General features: G+C 35.6%; 1 protein-coding gene across 2 annotated transcripts in view; it reads left to right on the forward strand.

The window, feature by feature from the left end:
• Window positions 1-366: 366 nt before the first annotated feature.
• The window catches only part of LOC140154976 (protein PTHB1-like), a 28,289-nt gene continuing 12,652 nt past the window's right edge, over window positions 367-16,003 (forward strand). Inside the window, exons 1-13 of one of the 2 annotated variants that reach the window (XM_072177636.1) lie at window positions 367-549; window positions 1,519-1,666; window positions 2,413-2,477; window positions 3,058-3,171; window positions 3,418-3,671; window positions 4,448-4,631; window positions 5,307-5,436; window positions 6,324-6,505; window positions 6,924-7,006; window positions 8,032-8,067; window positions 10,923-10,982; window positions 12,191-12,296; window positions 13,773-13,877. In XM_072177636.1, coding sequence (XP_072033737.1) covers window positions 438-549; window positions 1,519-1,666; window positions 2,413-2,477; window positions 3,058-3,171; window positions 3,418-3,671; window positions 4,448-4,631; window positions 5,307-5,436; window positions 6,324-6,505; window positions 6,924-7,006; window positions 8,032-8,067; window positions 10,923-10,982; window positions 12,191-12,296; window positions 13,773-13,877 — 1,579 coding nt within the window. In that variant the 5' untranslated portion in view covers window positions 367-437. The remainder of the gene's footprint in view (window positions 550-1,518; window positions 1,667-2,412; window positions 2,478-3,057; window positions 3,172-3,417; window positions 3,672-4,447; window positions 4,632-5,306; window positions 5,437-6,323; window positions 6,506-6,923; window positions 7,007-8,031; window positions 8,068-10,922; window positions 10,983-12,190; window positions 12,297-13,772; window positions 13,878-16,003) is intronic. The other variant, XM_072177637.1, reaches the window with a different exon arrangement.

A 16,003-nucleotide genomic window follows, 5' to 3' on the forward strand; every position in this document is an offset into this window, starting at 1 on the left:
ACATTTGCTGGCGTTAACAACATACCGAATGCGCCTTGACTGCGTTGGACATACTGCGCATGAGTTAACGCTAAATCACGCCGACGCGAATCGCTGCGTAATCACAATATTTCGCATTCGCATTTCTGACTCATTATTTCCGCCAATTTACTAAGCTGTCTTGAGCCATGTGACTTTTAGAGTTGAAAAGAGTGAAATAAATGAAGCAAAAATACGAATAAATATTAGCAAGTTGTATTTTATCAGTTTCAAGTGAAAGAATACATCTTAGTGTTGATAAATATCAAAAAATCTCAAATTCGGTCGTGAACGAATGTGTCTTCCATTACTCTGGCCTTAATCATCTTTTTAATTTTTCACAGATATGTGCAATGTATGAGTCAGATGTTTTGATTGGTTATTTTAACATCTGACGTGGTAGAGTCAACCAATCAGCTATGTCGTTATTCAAAGCCAGAGACTGGTGGGCTGCTAGTGTTGGATCAGATGAGGTATTTGATCAAGGCTCATTGTGTGTTGCAAATATTGATAACAATTCCACACCTTATGGTAAGTACTTTAACTAAATTTAGATATCAAGTTTCAGATTTAAGATTCCAAGTGCGATTTATGGTTATACAATACTGTTTTTAGACAGTGCGGTAAATACCATAAACATGCAGAAGTCTACCTGCCCACCACCATATATCAAAACAATATGTCAGAAACCATGGTGACCTCGTGGATAATTTTGGATATATTACATCTAAAAGAAGAGGATTTTGATCATGCATGCTAGAAAATAACTGGAAAGGATGGTGATCTAAAGTGGAGTTAGAGGTAATGTCTGGCAGGGAAACATAATTTCCCGAACAAGTCTGGACTGATATCATGCACTCAGGCGCAATAGTGGTGGGTACTCATTTCTATAAAATTTACATTCCGTCTAAGTCCAGTTTGGGGAATATTGCTACATGTTAATTCTGGTCTGGTATCTACATGTATTCACTCACGGAAGTAGTTGTCATTCGTGGCAATTATAGGGCGATTTCACAAAAGGTCATTAGTTCAAATCTGCCTCCAGAAGACTTGATGCATGCGTAAAGCACAAAAGAAATCCCTAGTTGAAGTGTAATTGATTGACTCATTTGCTTTGTGCTTGTTCCATGCATCATGTCTTCTGGAGGCAGATTTGAACTAATGACCTTTCGTGAAATTGTCCTATATTTAAATTCTTGATGCAAGTAACAAAAAAGAGAAAGTAAGAGAATTTTTTTTGTGAGGAGAAGAAAATCTTGGCGCAATAGTGGTAGGTACACATTTTTATAAAATGTACAGTCCGTCTAAGTCCAGTTTGGGGAATATTGCTACATGTTGATTCTGGTTTGGTATCTACATGTATTCACTCATGATGGGTAGTATAGTTGTCATATGTGGCAATTATATTTAAATTCTTGATGCAAGTAACAAAAAAAAAAGAGAAAACAAGAGGACATTTTTTGTGATGAGAGGAGAATTTTTGTTTAAATTTTTTTTCAGATAAAGTGATAGTTGGTAGTTTCAATGGGATTCTTCGTATCTACCAGCCCAGACCAGCTAAAGGGGAGAATTTCAAAGCCGAGGATGTCATGTTAGAAGTGCAGATGCAATTTCCTATATTACAACTTGCTGCTGGTAGATTTGTATCGTAAGTATAGTATTGGTTTGCAAATGTTTTCGAATACATTTATCCCCAAAAAGGTGCCCATAAATACATTTATCCTAGAAAAAACCAATACCTGTAGAAGTAGCTTATGATTTAGCAAGCCACAGAGTGTAGTAAAATACACCAATTGAATGTGTGAGTACTAACTCACTGTAGCCAAGACCAGTTGTACAGATTGGATCATATGTGTTTGTTATACTTATTGATTTTACATTTGGCTGAATTGTGAATTTCAGACACTAACAATTCTGAATGAAATGTTTCTAAATTCCTGCCTAAGACAAATCAGGTGGCATTCATGTAGATTAATAAGATAACTGGGCCTGGAACAGATCCCTGAGGCACCCCTGATGTCACACCCTCTCTGCTGAAATGGCTTCCATTTTTACAGTTTGCTTTTGTATTCTGCAGAATGAGAAAATACATCTTACAGGATGGACCACTTATATCATAATTGTAATTTTAAAAAAGTATAAAAATACTAGAAGTATTATGTTTGTTAATTTGAAAATCTAAAAAAGAATTAATTGGCACGTGCAGCTAATGAATTGGTCTAAAAGTCCAATCATTAAGTGTAAGTGGGATTACTTTGAAATGGTGTCATATTTGATCTTGAAAGTTTTTCCAGATTTTAAAAATGTGTTTTTGATTTTGCTAAATGTGTTATTTTCACTGACTTTGGAAATGAGGTTTTAAGGTGATTGGTGTGATTTTGTTTTTGTTTTCAGAGTATCAGAAGCTTTACACTTAGCAGTTTTACATCCCAGAAAACTAGCAGTATATAGTGTGTCAGGTATGTACAGATAAAATTGAATTATATGCTTTTTGTTTTAATTTTGTACTTGGTAAAGTAGGGTATCAGATCTTTTACTATGGTTTAAAGGTTTAAAGGTTCACCTTAGCCTGAAGTATTCCTCCCAGTGAGTAGCCTCCCTCTATGCAAACATCATGAAATGTGTAGGTGATGTACCAGTAAGTACTACAAACAGCTTTGACATCACAGAATCAAGCAGAAGCCTGTCCCATAATCCTTACTACAGCCTGTCCAAAGACACTTATTTCTCAATATGAAGCCACAAAGTACATAAGACTCCACGCTGTGGCCGACACTTGGGCCAATGCAGAAGATGCTACAAAATATTGTTAGATATATTTTATTTTCCATGAAACAAATACGGTACCTGTCATTCCACACAAAAAGTCCAAAAGGATTTCCTTTACCTTTTTTCATAAAATTGGAAATTATGTCAAAAAAGACCACAATCAGGCCTGGTATCAAGTCAAACTCATATGGGGTATTCACAATTTGGGGTCAAAGGTCTTAGACCACAGTATTTCTAGTTATACTATTTTTCCCTATGAATTAATGACAGGTTCAACAGGTGCAGTGGAACATGGGAGCCAGTATCAACTCAAACTCATTTATGAACACAACCTTCAAAGAACAGCTTATAATCTTGTGATTGGACCATTTGGAGGAGTTAAAGGTCAGTAATTGGATTTTAGATTTGATACTGTCTGGTCTGAACATTTCATGGTAAATGTTTGGCAAAAGAAGATGCAGCAATGCGTGTATCCTTGGTGTACGATTTTCAAGAGTAAAGACTCAGGATGAGGGTTGCAAGTTTTCCAAATATTTGGGCACATAAAAAAAAATTCAGAATTAGATGATGCTATTTCATCATAAAATTTATTTGTGGCATTTAAACATATATATTCACTTACATTTACAGGGAAAGATTTTATGTGTGTGCAATCAATGGATGGTACTGTGTCTTTCTTTGAGCAAGAGAGCTTTGCCTTCAGTCGTTTCCTGCCTGGATTTCTACTTCCTGGACCACTTCAGTATCTTCAGAGGACGGATTCATTTGTAACAGTGTCCTCGAGTTGGCAGGTGGAAAGTTACAAGTATCAAGTACTTGCTGTAGCTACTGATGCTAAGACTAAAGAAGAGTCACAGAATTTGAAGTCAGGAAAGAGGATAAATGTGAGTATAAAAGGTTGATAATATCAATGGCCTGTGTTCACTTCAGGGTATTTGGCAGTTGGGGCCAATGATTTGCTTGACCTCCACTGGCTACCCATTAAGCAACAAGTTGACTTCAAGATCTTGGTCCTCATTTATAAATATTGTCACCAGCAAACTCCTGATTATATTTGTGAAATGCTCCATGAACTAACTGGTTGCAGATGTCTTTTCGCCACAACATCATTAACAAGTGAAGAAAGAATTCAACATTTGCAGACAGGTCATTCTATTGCTATGGACTCTGTGTCTAGAACAAACTGCCTGAACACTTGACATTTTTAAGAAACTTGTACAGCAGATTCAACCCATCGTGGGACGTTTTTCCAACAAAGCCAGGCTGCCGGTCAATCAGTTGTATTAGCGTGATATGCATGATCGCCCGGAAGCCTGGATTTGTTTGAAAAACATCCCACAATGGGTTGAATCTGCTATAATATCATCTGTTTGGAATTGGATATAAGCGGTAACTTTCCATAAAATTGTGTATCTTTTTGATCAATATCATGTGATAACGTATTTTCTTTGCATTTTATTGTTCAATGTATGTGTCTCCAGCACCTTAGTGCAAGTTTTCTTGGTGTAGATGCTATATAAATGTCAGGGATTGATTATTTTGTTGGTATCCAACATCTCAAATGATTTAAAAAAGGATTGGGAAGAATTTAAAAAAAATCTCATACTCTCTTTAAATAATAAACATGCACCTTTAATCACAATTTGTTTTTATCCATTAGATGGATTGGTCGTACAACTTAGGAGAACCAGCACTAGACTTAGCAGTGGTATCATTTCCTCAGACACCACCATCAATTATCGTCCTGGGTGAGAGATCAATTGTTTGTCTCAAAGATACTGGAGCTTTGAGGTTCATGAAGAAACTGGAGTATAATCCAAGTTGTTTCTTTGCTTATACAGCTTGTAAGTATAAATAATTCTACAAGTTTCGGTTAAGAGGTTCAAGTGGATGTTGATGACAACCCAAGATAATGTCCTGCTATACATCAAGTGAATAGGGCCAGGCATTTGTCTGCATCCACTCTGCCTCACAACTGAAACTAGTGAATATCAAATGTATTGTTAATATGTATATGTGCGGCAATCAAGATGTCAGGATAATTGATTTTGAGATATAGGCAAGACATAACTGCTGATTCTTTTGTTTCCTAAGTATTAAAAAAAGCAATCATGTGATGTCATGGGATTTTCTGTCAGCTTAGAAATTGTGTGTAATTTAAAATTCACTTTGTTTGATTGCATCAAATGTTGAATCCATACACCCCTATGGAAGACCTAACATTAATATCCCACATTGGGAGGATGAATTTCATATGTCAAAAGGGTAGTCCTTGAATGGGCAACTCCATTTGAAATATACACTCCTTGTGTAGGAGATTAGTCATGTCTTCCATAGGGGGTGTGTGGATATCAACAGGAATAGCCCATTTTGGTGTGTGTATTATGACATGGGCTAAATTGCAAGTACAACACACTGTACTCCGTGAGAGTAAATTTCACTCTTCATACCTTTCCAAATAAAGCTTAGCTTGGTGAAACATGGATAACACATTCAATCTATATATTATTTGTTTTCAGTAACTGATGGTGTCATCAATTACATGGTAGGAACTCACACGGGTCAAGTGATGGTATATCAAGACATAGCATTAAAATGGGCTGCCAAGCTGGAATACATTCCTGTCTCTATACGTGTGGGATTCTTTCAGTGAGTATAATAAAAGAAATACAAAAATAAATTTTGGATTTATATAGCACCTTTTTGCTAGATCTTGGAGGATTCAAAGCACTGTAATTTCGCCGCCATGGTGAATCCTCACAATCAGATTACAAACCAACTCAACGTGAACTCAGGCAAATAATTTGTAGTGGTTCAAGTCATTTCATTGAGTTGTCTAGTCATTCCTGGCTGTTTCTCAAATCCCTCTGGTATTTTTGACAAAGCCATAAAATGGGAGTGTCTTGATGTCATCACACAGATTTGCATATATGTAAGATTTACTTCAGTCTTCATTGGTTGACAAGCTAAAGCAGCTCATATGAAGCTAAACTGGGAACAAGGTGTTAGTTAGCCACCCATCCACAGTTTGCTCCTATGCTAAATTCACAGTTTGCTCCTGTGCTAAATTCTAAAAATAATACTTTGCTCCTGTGCTAAATTCTAAAAATAATACTTGAATAAGTTCTGTCTGTTAACTCAAAAAAAGACCAGACTAAGGTGATAGCATTAGCTATTTGAACTGACTGGACTCCCAGAAGGTAGAGCAGTCTGGTTTATGTTTTCTAGGTCCAAATCTGGACAGGCAGTATTGGTGAAAATGACGCGTCCCATTCTAGCTAAGACCCTGGCTGGGAGCTCACATGATTGGCACACCACCTTACATCGCAAATAAACATGTAGCCAGAGGCATGACAAAATAGTTTTGTTTGATCAGGTCACGATTACTGTTTTCTTGGGAGTCATTGTCATTGCTGGGCTTACCTTTGACATTCCAATCTTTGACACTATATCCATGTTAATTTCCTCAATGTACCATATATTCTTCCATTAAGTAATAATAACCCTGTGAACTTGTGCTGTTTCTTTGTTCTCAGAGACCTAAAAGGAGTGATAACAACCATAGATGATCAGGGCCATCTAGTTTGTTCCTACCTCGGTACTGATCCATCCATATTTGTGGCGCCCTCAACAGATGCAAGAGAAATCAACTACGATGATCAGGATGCTGAAATGAAGAATTTAAACAGAATGATCAAAGAACAGATGCATAAGACAGGTAGGAAAAAGCAAAAAATAATGCAGTGTGTCACCAACACGTGTCACATTGTCCATCATGACTAAGGTCGTTCGGCTTGATGTGTAATGAAAAACCTGTACGTACAGTGTTATGAACATCACATAGGTAAGTTCAACAAATATTTTAATTGTTTGAACTTCACAACATGTTCAGTCGTTAAAAATATCTCAGATTTTGATACAAATACAGCACCTAAAACTTTGATTGTTGCAGGGTATGTTACAAGTGCATTACAATTGTGTAAAAATCAGAATTTGAAAACAACTGCGCGTGCAGCAAATGGTACAATATTGCTGTAATAGTAATTAGTATTACCGCTGTTCATCTTAGAATCATTTTGTATTAAAATACAAATTGTCTAGCTACAAATCTTCTTTTGTTTTAAACTTGAATGTAGATATGCTACCAACTCCAAAAACAGGACAAGATGAAGTGTTAGAAATACAAGTATCAGTGCCAAACAGCCTTGATAGTACCTCTGTAAGTATACATGGGGCTTTATGTTTCATGATAATATATTTGTAAGTATAAACCAGGCTTTATATTTGACCATACAATGTTTAGACCTTAGTTAGTTTGCATGCTATATTTGTTACCACATGCTTAGAAAAAATTAACAAAAAAAAAAAAGAAAAAAAAAAAGACATATACAAAAAATTTCAGTTGATACAAATTACTAAATAAAGCTAAACAGTGGTGAAAAGTGATGATGACACAAGTGGCCTGAAAGATTCTGAAGGTCAAATTCAAAAAATTAGGCTCTTCACTTTTATTATGCAACTTTACATGATTCATAAAACATTCCCAACTGTTTATCATGTTTGATTTGATGGGTAAAATATACTGTATTATATTGTACAGTCTGTGAAAGGAGATCTACATGTAGATGACTGTGTTTATATGTGATGTGGTATGTCAAAGATTTGGGCATGGAATTTTAAGGGGTTAAAGGTCAATAACAGCTTAGTGGACAACTAACAGTTTTTTCACCTATTGCTTTTGAATGAAGGTCTCAAGAAGTTTAATTAATAAAATTTTAATAAAATAAATTTTGGATTTATAAAGCGCCTTTCTCCAGATCTTAGAGGACTCAAAGCGCTGTAAATGGCACAAATTGAAAACCAGTTTTGACAATATTGCCCTTTGAAAATCTGTACCCATATCTGCCTGGTTTTGATATACCACATCACATGTGTGTGATGTTTGTCAACCATTGCATGTATAGGTAGCATCTAATTGGGAAGAGGTTGCGTATATGAATGGAAGATGGGGTTACTTTAATGGGCGACTCCATTTGAAATCTACACCCCTTGTTTGAGAAATTAAGGTCATGTCATCCATAGGGGGTGTATGGATTTCAACTGGAATTGCCTAGCCTATTGCCAACTGAGAGAGTGGCTTGGTATGAGGCCCATGTGCAACTTTCTATAGCATATCTTAGTTTGTACCATTGCATAGCATGTTTTAGTTTGATACTATTTCTGATTCTAATCCATTATCACAAGGTGTCCAAGTATTTCACTCCATCTGACACATCTATGGTAAGGCAGCACACCACTAAATCTGGATTGCAACTAACCAATGTTTACACTAATGCCCTGGTGCAAATTTAGGAAAACTTGACGCAAGAAAATTTGTCCAGCAAAATTGTAAAACCCATTCTGTTCCAATTCTACCAAAGTTTTTTGGTGTTCCATGGTCCTAAGACATCCCCCCTACAGCGCTATGTGCTGCCACAATACTTTGCACTGCTTTGTTTGTCACTTGAAACTCCTCAATTTCTCTTATTTTGACTCAACCTTTTTACTTTGAGGATATACTACAACTAACCCTTGTCATGTTTTGTCATTCCATAATCACACCAACACTGATAATTATATAATCAATATTCGGCCGTGTGTCCAACTCATAATGATATGATCACTGCATACACAAGCAGAACTGATTCAGCCAAATTGACTTAAAATCAAATGTTTTGTATATTTCACTTTTGAAGTGAAAAGTGAAGCACCATGACCAGTAATACTGTGAAATTCACTTGTAGTTATTTGTTTCAATAATGCTATTATTTACTATAGAAAAATTATTTAATTCTTGTATATCGTGGAACATTCAACTATGCTTATTACTCCGCGACTGATCATGCTAATACACAAGCGTACAACGCTACTCTACACGTCTATAGTAGCGAGGTTATCTGCGTACAACAGCTTACTACGCACAGCCACGCAAAGAGTATGTTCCACGATGTACACAAATTAAATAATTTTTCTATAATGATAACACTTGCACACCCCGTACACAGGTATGTACACACCTTATACACATAAATTAAAGACATATACACCCCCCTACCGGGTCACCCTACACAAACTTTTTGCGATTAGGATATGACTGAATGCTCAATCGACAATGAATCCAAATCATGCAGTTCACATGTTCTGCAGAACTTTTTTTATTTATGATTACCCACAATGCTATGGGAAATAAGAGGAGTAAAGCCTCCAGCATACTTTCCTGCCGCTTGCCAAGCAGCGGCAAGTGGCAGGCGTTTCAACCAATGACAAGCCTTTATTGTGTCCGTTTGTCTGCAATGCGCGTGCGCCACGCCGCTCAGCGGCAAGCGGCAGGGTAGTATGAAACCAGCATAATGCATGCGCAGACCTATGTGCTGAAGTATATTATGTAGCATGTATAGAAAGAGTGTATTTAGTTTTAGTAACAGCATGTTATGTATTATACATTGCCTTTTCACTTTCATATGCTCACTCTTAAGTCTGCACCAGTAAAGGAAAAGGAACCAAGTACCAGTGATACTGAAGGGGTAAACACAATTCTGCACATTATTGTCCCTGCCGAATGAGTAGTTCGTAAGGGGCTATGAAATTATTAACTCTGTCTGTGTGTGGATATATGTATGTGTGAATGGAGGTCTTTGTGACAAAAATGTCAACCCTATATTGGGTAGCTATTTCCTCTTCAATTCCTTTGCTGATTGTAACCCAAATAGGATCACAGGTTGAGTAACTCTTCCAATTTATTCAGGGATGTCAAAGGTCATCTGTATGAGGTCAAATGTCATTTACATGTCAACTTAGGAAAAGTGTCAACCTAGCATTAGGCAGCTATTTCCTCTTCAACCTCTTGGCTGATTGTAACCCAAATTGGTTCACACATAGAGTATGTCTACACAAATTTATTGTGGACGTCAAAGGTCATGTGTATGAGGTCAAAGGTCATTTAAAGGTCAACTCTAACTAGCAAAATACAGAACTAGAAAATACGGTGGGGACATATATTACGCATGGCGTAATTTACTAATTTACTTGTTTTAAAGTTGATGTGCTGATTTTGTGTTAAGTTGTTTTTAGTTTACTGTATTGTAGATTATTTTCCCGTAGTATAATTGCTTGATACAAACTGATTCACATTGTGTAAGATTTTGAAAGCTAGTTAGTTGGTGTAAAGAAAAATGTTTTGCAGTGGAAATGAATTTAGGCCCAGTCTGGAGAAAGTGGGGGGGGGGGGTCCAAATCTCCCCCACATGATTCTAGTTTGATCAGTAAATTGACCTGCAACTTGTTTAAGTCAATGGGGGAAGTGTTGATGCCATATATTGAACAAGTTTGTATGTATTTATCATACACTCACAGGCACCTATTTTATACAAATAGTAAAGTTTGCAGTAGTGTTTAACAAGTTTATTGGGTCATCAGTTTTGCTTGGTTTACTTTTTGTATATATTTTTTAATTGGAACCCACAATATTTGAGTTAGTTGACGATTTGTTAGATTATGTTGTACAGTATATTGAGTTTTCAAATATCTGTGTCATTCATTTATTATTTACCTTTTTGTTCATAAATTTTTGACTCATTTTGATAATATTTTTCCTATTTGCAGTCCATTGATTAACACATCCATTTCATATTTTAATTATTGATTCATTTGTTCATGTGATCTAGCTTTCATAACTATGTTCATTAGGTTTTCTTGATTTTGTGTATGAAGTTTATTTGAGAATAACTTCTTATATAATACTACTAAACATCAGTTTTTCAAATTGATTGACATAGTTAGTAATATCAAGTGTATGTAGTTTTGTGTAAAACAACAACCATAATAATCAAGATTTGTCCTGTGTTTTTCATCGTTTAATTTTCTCTAGAATTTGATAATGCCAGGCAGGGTTTTTGATAAAAAAGCCTTGATTTTTTTCAACAAAAGAAAACCAAAAAAACACCCTCTTTAATGATCTTATCTACCAACTAGATATCCACTTGTATACAAAATGGCAAGTTTTGGCTTTCAATCCATTGTATAGCTCTTCAAAGCTTTGTTTTACCCAGATATAGATCATTGAAATCCATCACTTTTTTTAAATTGTTTGTTATCAGGTTGCTACAGAGACAGAAGTACAAGATGATGAAGATCCTATTCCATCAATTACAGTTAGAGTAAGTGCCAAAAGGCTGCGATATAAAATAAATGTCATTCTTAGTCAACTGATGTGATTTAGCTTGTGAGCGGAAAATATTGGTTACTGGTTGTCATCCATGAGGTGATAGGTGGCAGCCACCACGTCATTTCCAAACACGTTGGTTGAGGCAGGCATGTGTAGTGCATAGTATGCATATGCCTAGTGCATAATATGCACATGCGATCACAGTACGCGCAAATATAGCTGTCAACAAATTCCACACTTTTCCACTTTTCCAGCTGTCAAAATCTTCCACACTTTTCCACTTTTTATGGATCTAGAATTACTTGTTGACTTTGGCTGGAATTCCAAAATCTTCCAGAGTGGGGGGGTGCAAGCCTCAAAATAAGCAGATCTGGACCAGGAGCCACACATTTGAAAAAGCAGTTCCTGGTCCTGTGGTTATCTAGTGAACCAGTGAACATTTTTAAAGAGCTAAGAGTCATTTAAATTTCAGTTGTACACATTAAATACAAAACCTGCTTTAACTACCAGGCTCTGTTAAAAAAAATGTAGAGCCTGGTTCATATGATTTTGGTATGGACCAGGAGCCAAAATGTTATGACCATTGGGTATATGGCTCCTGGATGCCTGCTTATTTTGAAGATTGGGGTGTGATTTTCAAATGGAACAGCACATGTTATCACCTTGGAATACTAATTCAAGATTTGTGCATGCAGTTGAGAATATATTCATTTTTAAAAGTTCTGTTTGAGGATTAATTTCTTGAAATTTGAGAAGATAATGGGGATTTTAAACAGAGGCAATGAACCGTGTGTATTTATAAATTATAGACAACTATTCTTTAAATTGACTTTCATTTTATTGTGTCTAAATTAGACAAAGTCCTCCATATAAACATTGTTAAACAACATTTTGTTTCTATATATAATTTGTTCGGCTTAAAATTTGGTAAAATAAATTGGTTTTTTTACTTTGTGCATCAATAAAGTTCCAATACACACAGTCACACATTACCCAATATGCATGTAGCATAGGTGCTGTGCCTAACTGCATGCACATCATTCTATATGAATACACAATGTTATATATGTCTCATTTATTTCGCCATTTATAAGCCGAACGAAGTATTTTGATAAGAAACTTATAATCAGTCATTACTTATCCACTCTATTCAGATATGAAGTCTAACCTTTTTTTTTTATAATTCAATTCATTCTACAGATATCATTGAAGTGTAAGGGCACATCATTACAAGATGTACATTTGTTGATAAGCTGTCCATATCCACTAGCTGCAAACCAAAGCAACTTTTCATTCCCATTTGTAGGTGAGTTTGATAGCATCAGGGTCTAGACATACACATTATCTAACAGGGTGCATGATTGGTTGAAAACTGGACATAAATGATATTAAGGCCAGAGTAATGGAAGACACATTCGTCCACAACCGAATTTGAGATTTTTTGATATTTATCAACACTAAGATGTATTCTTTCACTTGAAACTGATAAAATACAACTTGCTAATATTTATTCGTATTTTTGCTTGATTTATTTCGCTCTTTTCAACTCTAAAAAGTCACATGGCTCAAGACAGCTTAGTAAATTGGCGGAAATAATGAGTCAGAAATGCGTGAATGCGAAATATTGTGATTAGATCGCGATTCGCGTCAAGCGTGACGCCAAGCGCAACTCTGCCGTATGTCCAACGCAGTCAAGGCGCATTTGGTATGTTGTTAACGCCAGCAAATGTGGTGTAAACAAAACAAAAATTTGCAGTCAAAATGCCACTTGGATTTTTGAATTATTTTGAATTTTGGTGCACTGAAAGCAGACATTATAGATTCATTGGTGCAAAAAGATGCATATTTAGACCATGCACCAGATACAGCTTTTACAAGTGTGAAAGTCTTACCGTTTTAAAATTTAAGGACGTTTTGTGCATAATTTTGACGTCGATTTCTCAGAGTTCACTTTTGACAAAATTGCGCGATTTTTGTGACAAGATAACTCGAAAAATATGCAAGCAAAGGGTAAACTTTTTGCACTATCCTTTAGAGTACATCAAAGTCTAGGGAAGGTTTTTTCATTTTTTCAAAATATTTGTTTTAAACAAAAATATACACCATTATGTGCAATTTTTAGCTTAATAGAGTGACAAAATGGCTTTTTTCACATGTTTTTTTCAATATTTAGAAAAAAGAGACGAATTTCAAAAAAATAAAAAAACCTTCCCTAAGTTCATGTCTCTTCTTCATGAAAAGCTAACTGATTTTTTTTTTTACTCCGAACGGATTTTTTTCTAAGTTGTCACAAAAAAATTGGGGTAAACAAGTGAATTTTTGTGATTTTTCAAAAACTTGAGATTTTTGAACAAATCTGACGTCACCATGGGATTCCTTGACTCATCATTTCCTTTCCAAAAATTTTTAGATACTTTGGACATACAATTCAGAAATAATGAAGCTCGAAAAGGTCCATGTGCTCTCCCATTACTCTGCCCTTAAGCCCAGCTGCTTTAGTACAATTTCAGTATAAAAAGAAAAAACCTTTCAAGAATGTTGGATTTTATTTATTTTTTTATTATTTGATGAAATGCAATCACAGCATGTTAGGAATGAATAAAAGGGGTCCATGAATAGAACTGGGAGCACGATTTGGTTGATTATGCCCTTGGCTATGCTTTGAGCATAAATAATTAATCATTTTATATCGATACAGGTAGGTCATCAGCTTAACTTTGTCCTTTTTGAGGACTTTTCTTGTGATCTCAAACCCAGTTCATTGCTCTATTTTCCCCTACAGACCCCTCAACTCCAACACAAGTACTGGTATCATTCTTCATGCGAGGCAACTCTCTACCAAGCAACCTCAACTTTACAGTGTCGGCCACATACTTAAATCAAAAAGGTAATAGTAATGGATAATGGGCTATTCCAGATGCAATCCATACACACTCTATGGAAGACATGACCTTAATCTCCTACACAGGGGGTGTAGATTCAAATGGAGTCATCCATTCAGGTAACCCCATTTGAAATTCACACTCCCTGTGTGGAAGATTAAGGGGTGTATGGATTTCAACTTGAATAGCCTACTGCAGGCAGTAATATTTCTTTGACACTAGAGTAATACACATACATAAAGGCTAAACATTTAGTACCAAAACAGGTCAATGTTTATGTTCTCATTTTCTCATGTTGTAAACAGCTTGTAAAATTCTTGGTTCAAGATTGAAATGACCCCTAAGGTTAAGAACTTAAGATAAGGTATTATTATATAATACAAAGCTTTTAGCTATACCACAAATTTTTAATACTGCAAGGTAATACTGTGCAAGATAATTTTGATATTGAACGGGCGCGCACATTTTGCTTGTCGCTCACAACTTTTAGCGCGTTACGCTGCATACCTCGCACGCGGAGATCTCAAAGCAGGCGTAATTAATTGAGTTACGCAGTTTTTTATTTTTTACCGCCAGCAAACAAGATGAAAATGATTACACTAAACGACTGGATTCCAAATGACCAGCATGTTTAGTTTGATACTTCGGTACTCAAAATGCATAGAAAAAGCTTCATATTATATAATAATAATATATTGGATGGCTTTATTTGGGTTGTATGAGAATATACTGCACTTGCCATGAATGATATTCAACTCGCGGTACCGGCTCGTTGAATATCATTCATGGCGTGTGCAGTATATTCTCATACAACCCGAAATAAAGCCATCCAATATTATATAATTATCATATTCCTTCCTTCAGTCAGTAACAGCAGATGGTAATACATACACTGGCTTTCAGAAAAGAATGGCCCTCCCTTGCTTTTATCAGTGCGAGTGTCCTGTTAATGAACGACATACACATAGCTTTGTGCTACTGTCATGAGTGCCACTCTGTGCCGACTAACACTTTGACGGGCAATCAACCAATTGGATTATAGGTCTTATTATGATTGCGAGTTGATTGAATCAGCCATTTTGGACCCCACTTCTGTGTTTACGTTGTGTAGGCTCTCAAAATGTACACAAGTGCCATTCTTTTCTGTCAGCAAGTGTAGTTACAATTTGCATTCTCTGGATTATAGCACAATATCATGCACATGCCAAGAAAGAATAATGGTGTGTTAAAAAAACACCGGCAACAGCAACACAGCTGCGTTCAGGATTTCATGCTACTAACTCGAGGTTTGTAAAAAGTACAGTTGGTGTTCAAGAGTTCAAGACTTGGAATAGAACTTTCTTGCAACTTTCTTTTATACTTTGGGCCATGAAAGATAAGGTACGTTGTCATGGTCTAAGCCTGGTAGCTACATGAATCTCCTATTTATAAACTCTGTGATGCATCTACCATAACTGTTTTGTTTCCTTTACACATGTTTAAGATTATGATACATAATTGATACATTATTGGTCTTAACTCAAGAATCACAAAACCTATGGATATATAAGTACAATTATTGTCCTCCTTGAATTGACTCATTTTCTATAAGATCAATGTATTGACATTAAGAAGTACACTGCAGTTTTTTTTCCAGTTAAGGTGGTATGAAAGGCAAAATCAAGTTGCTCTGATTGAGATTAAAATAGACTTGTTACAGAGAGATATGCAAAATAATCTTAATTCTAAAATTTGAGCCAAATCGGACAAACGGTTTTTGAGATATTGCTGTTGAAAGATATTCTTTGTATTCTATTGTTTTTGCCAATATATTGATAAAGTTAATGAGGAAAATTGGCAAAATGTGCTCATTAATATTAATTTTTGCCAATATGTTCCCAATATTTTATGAATAAACCTTCATACTACTTTTACCTTTAAATTTTGACCTGAAACTTTGCCAATGTGTCTCTATGACCTAAACCTTTAACATGTGATTTTCCGCCCATCTAATTTGCATATTTGCATAATTAATTAGCCTTAAGTATAATGCTAATTAATTATGCAAATATGCAAATTAGATGGGCGGGAAAATCACATGTTAATGTTTTAGGCCATAGAAACACATTGGCAAAGTGTCATGTCAAAATCA

The sequence above is a fragment of the Amphiura filiformis genome, chromosome 6 (genome assembly GCF_039555335.1).
Source record: "Amphiura filiformis chromosome 6, Afil_fr2py, whole genome shotgun sequence".
Classification (NCBI taxonomy): Eukaryota; Metazoa; Echinodermata; class Ophiuroidea; order Amphilepidida; family Amphiuridae; genus Amphiura; species Amphiura filiformis.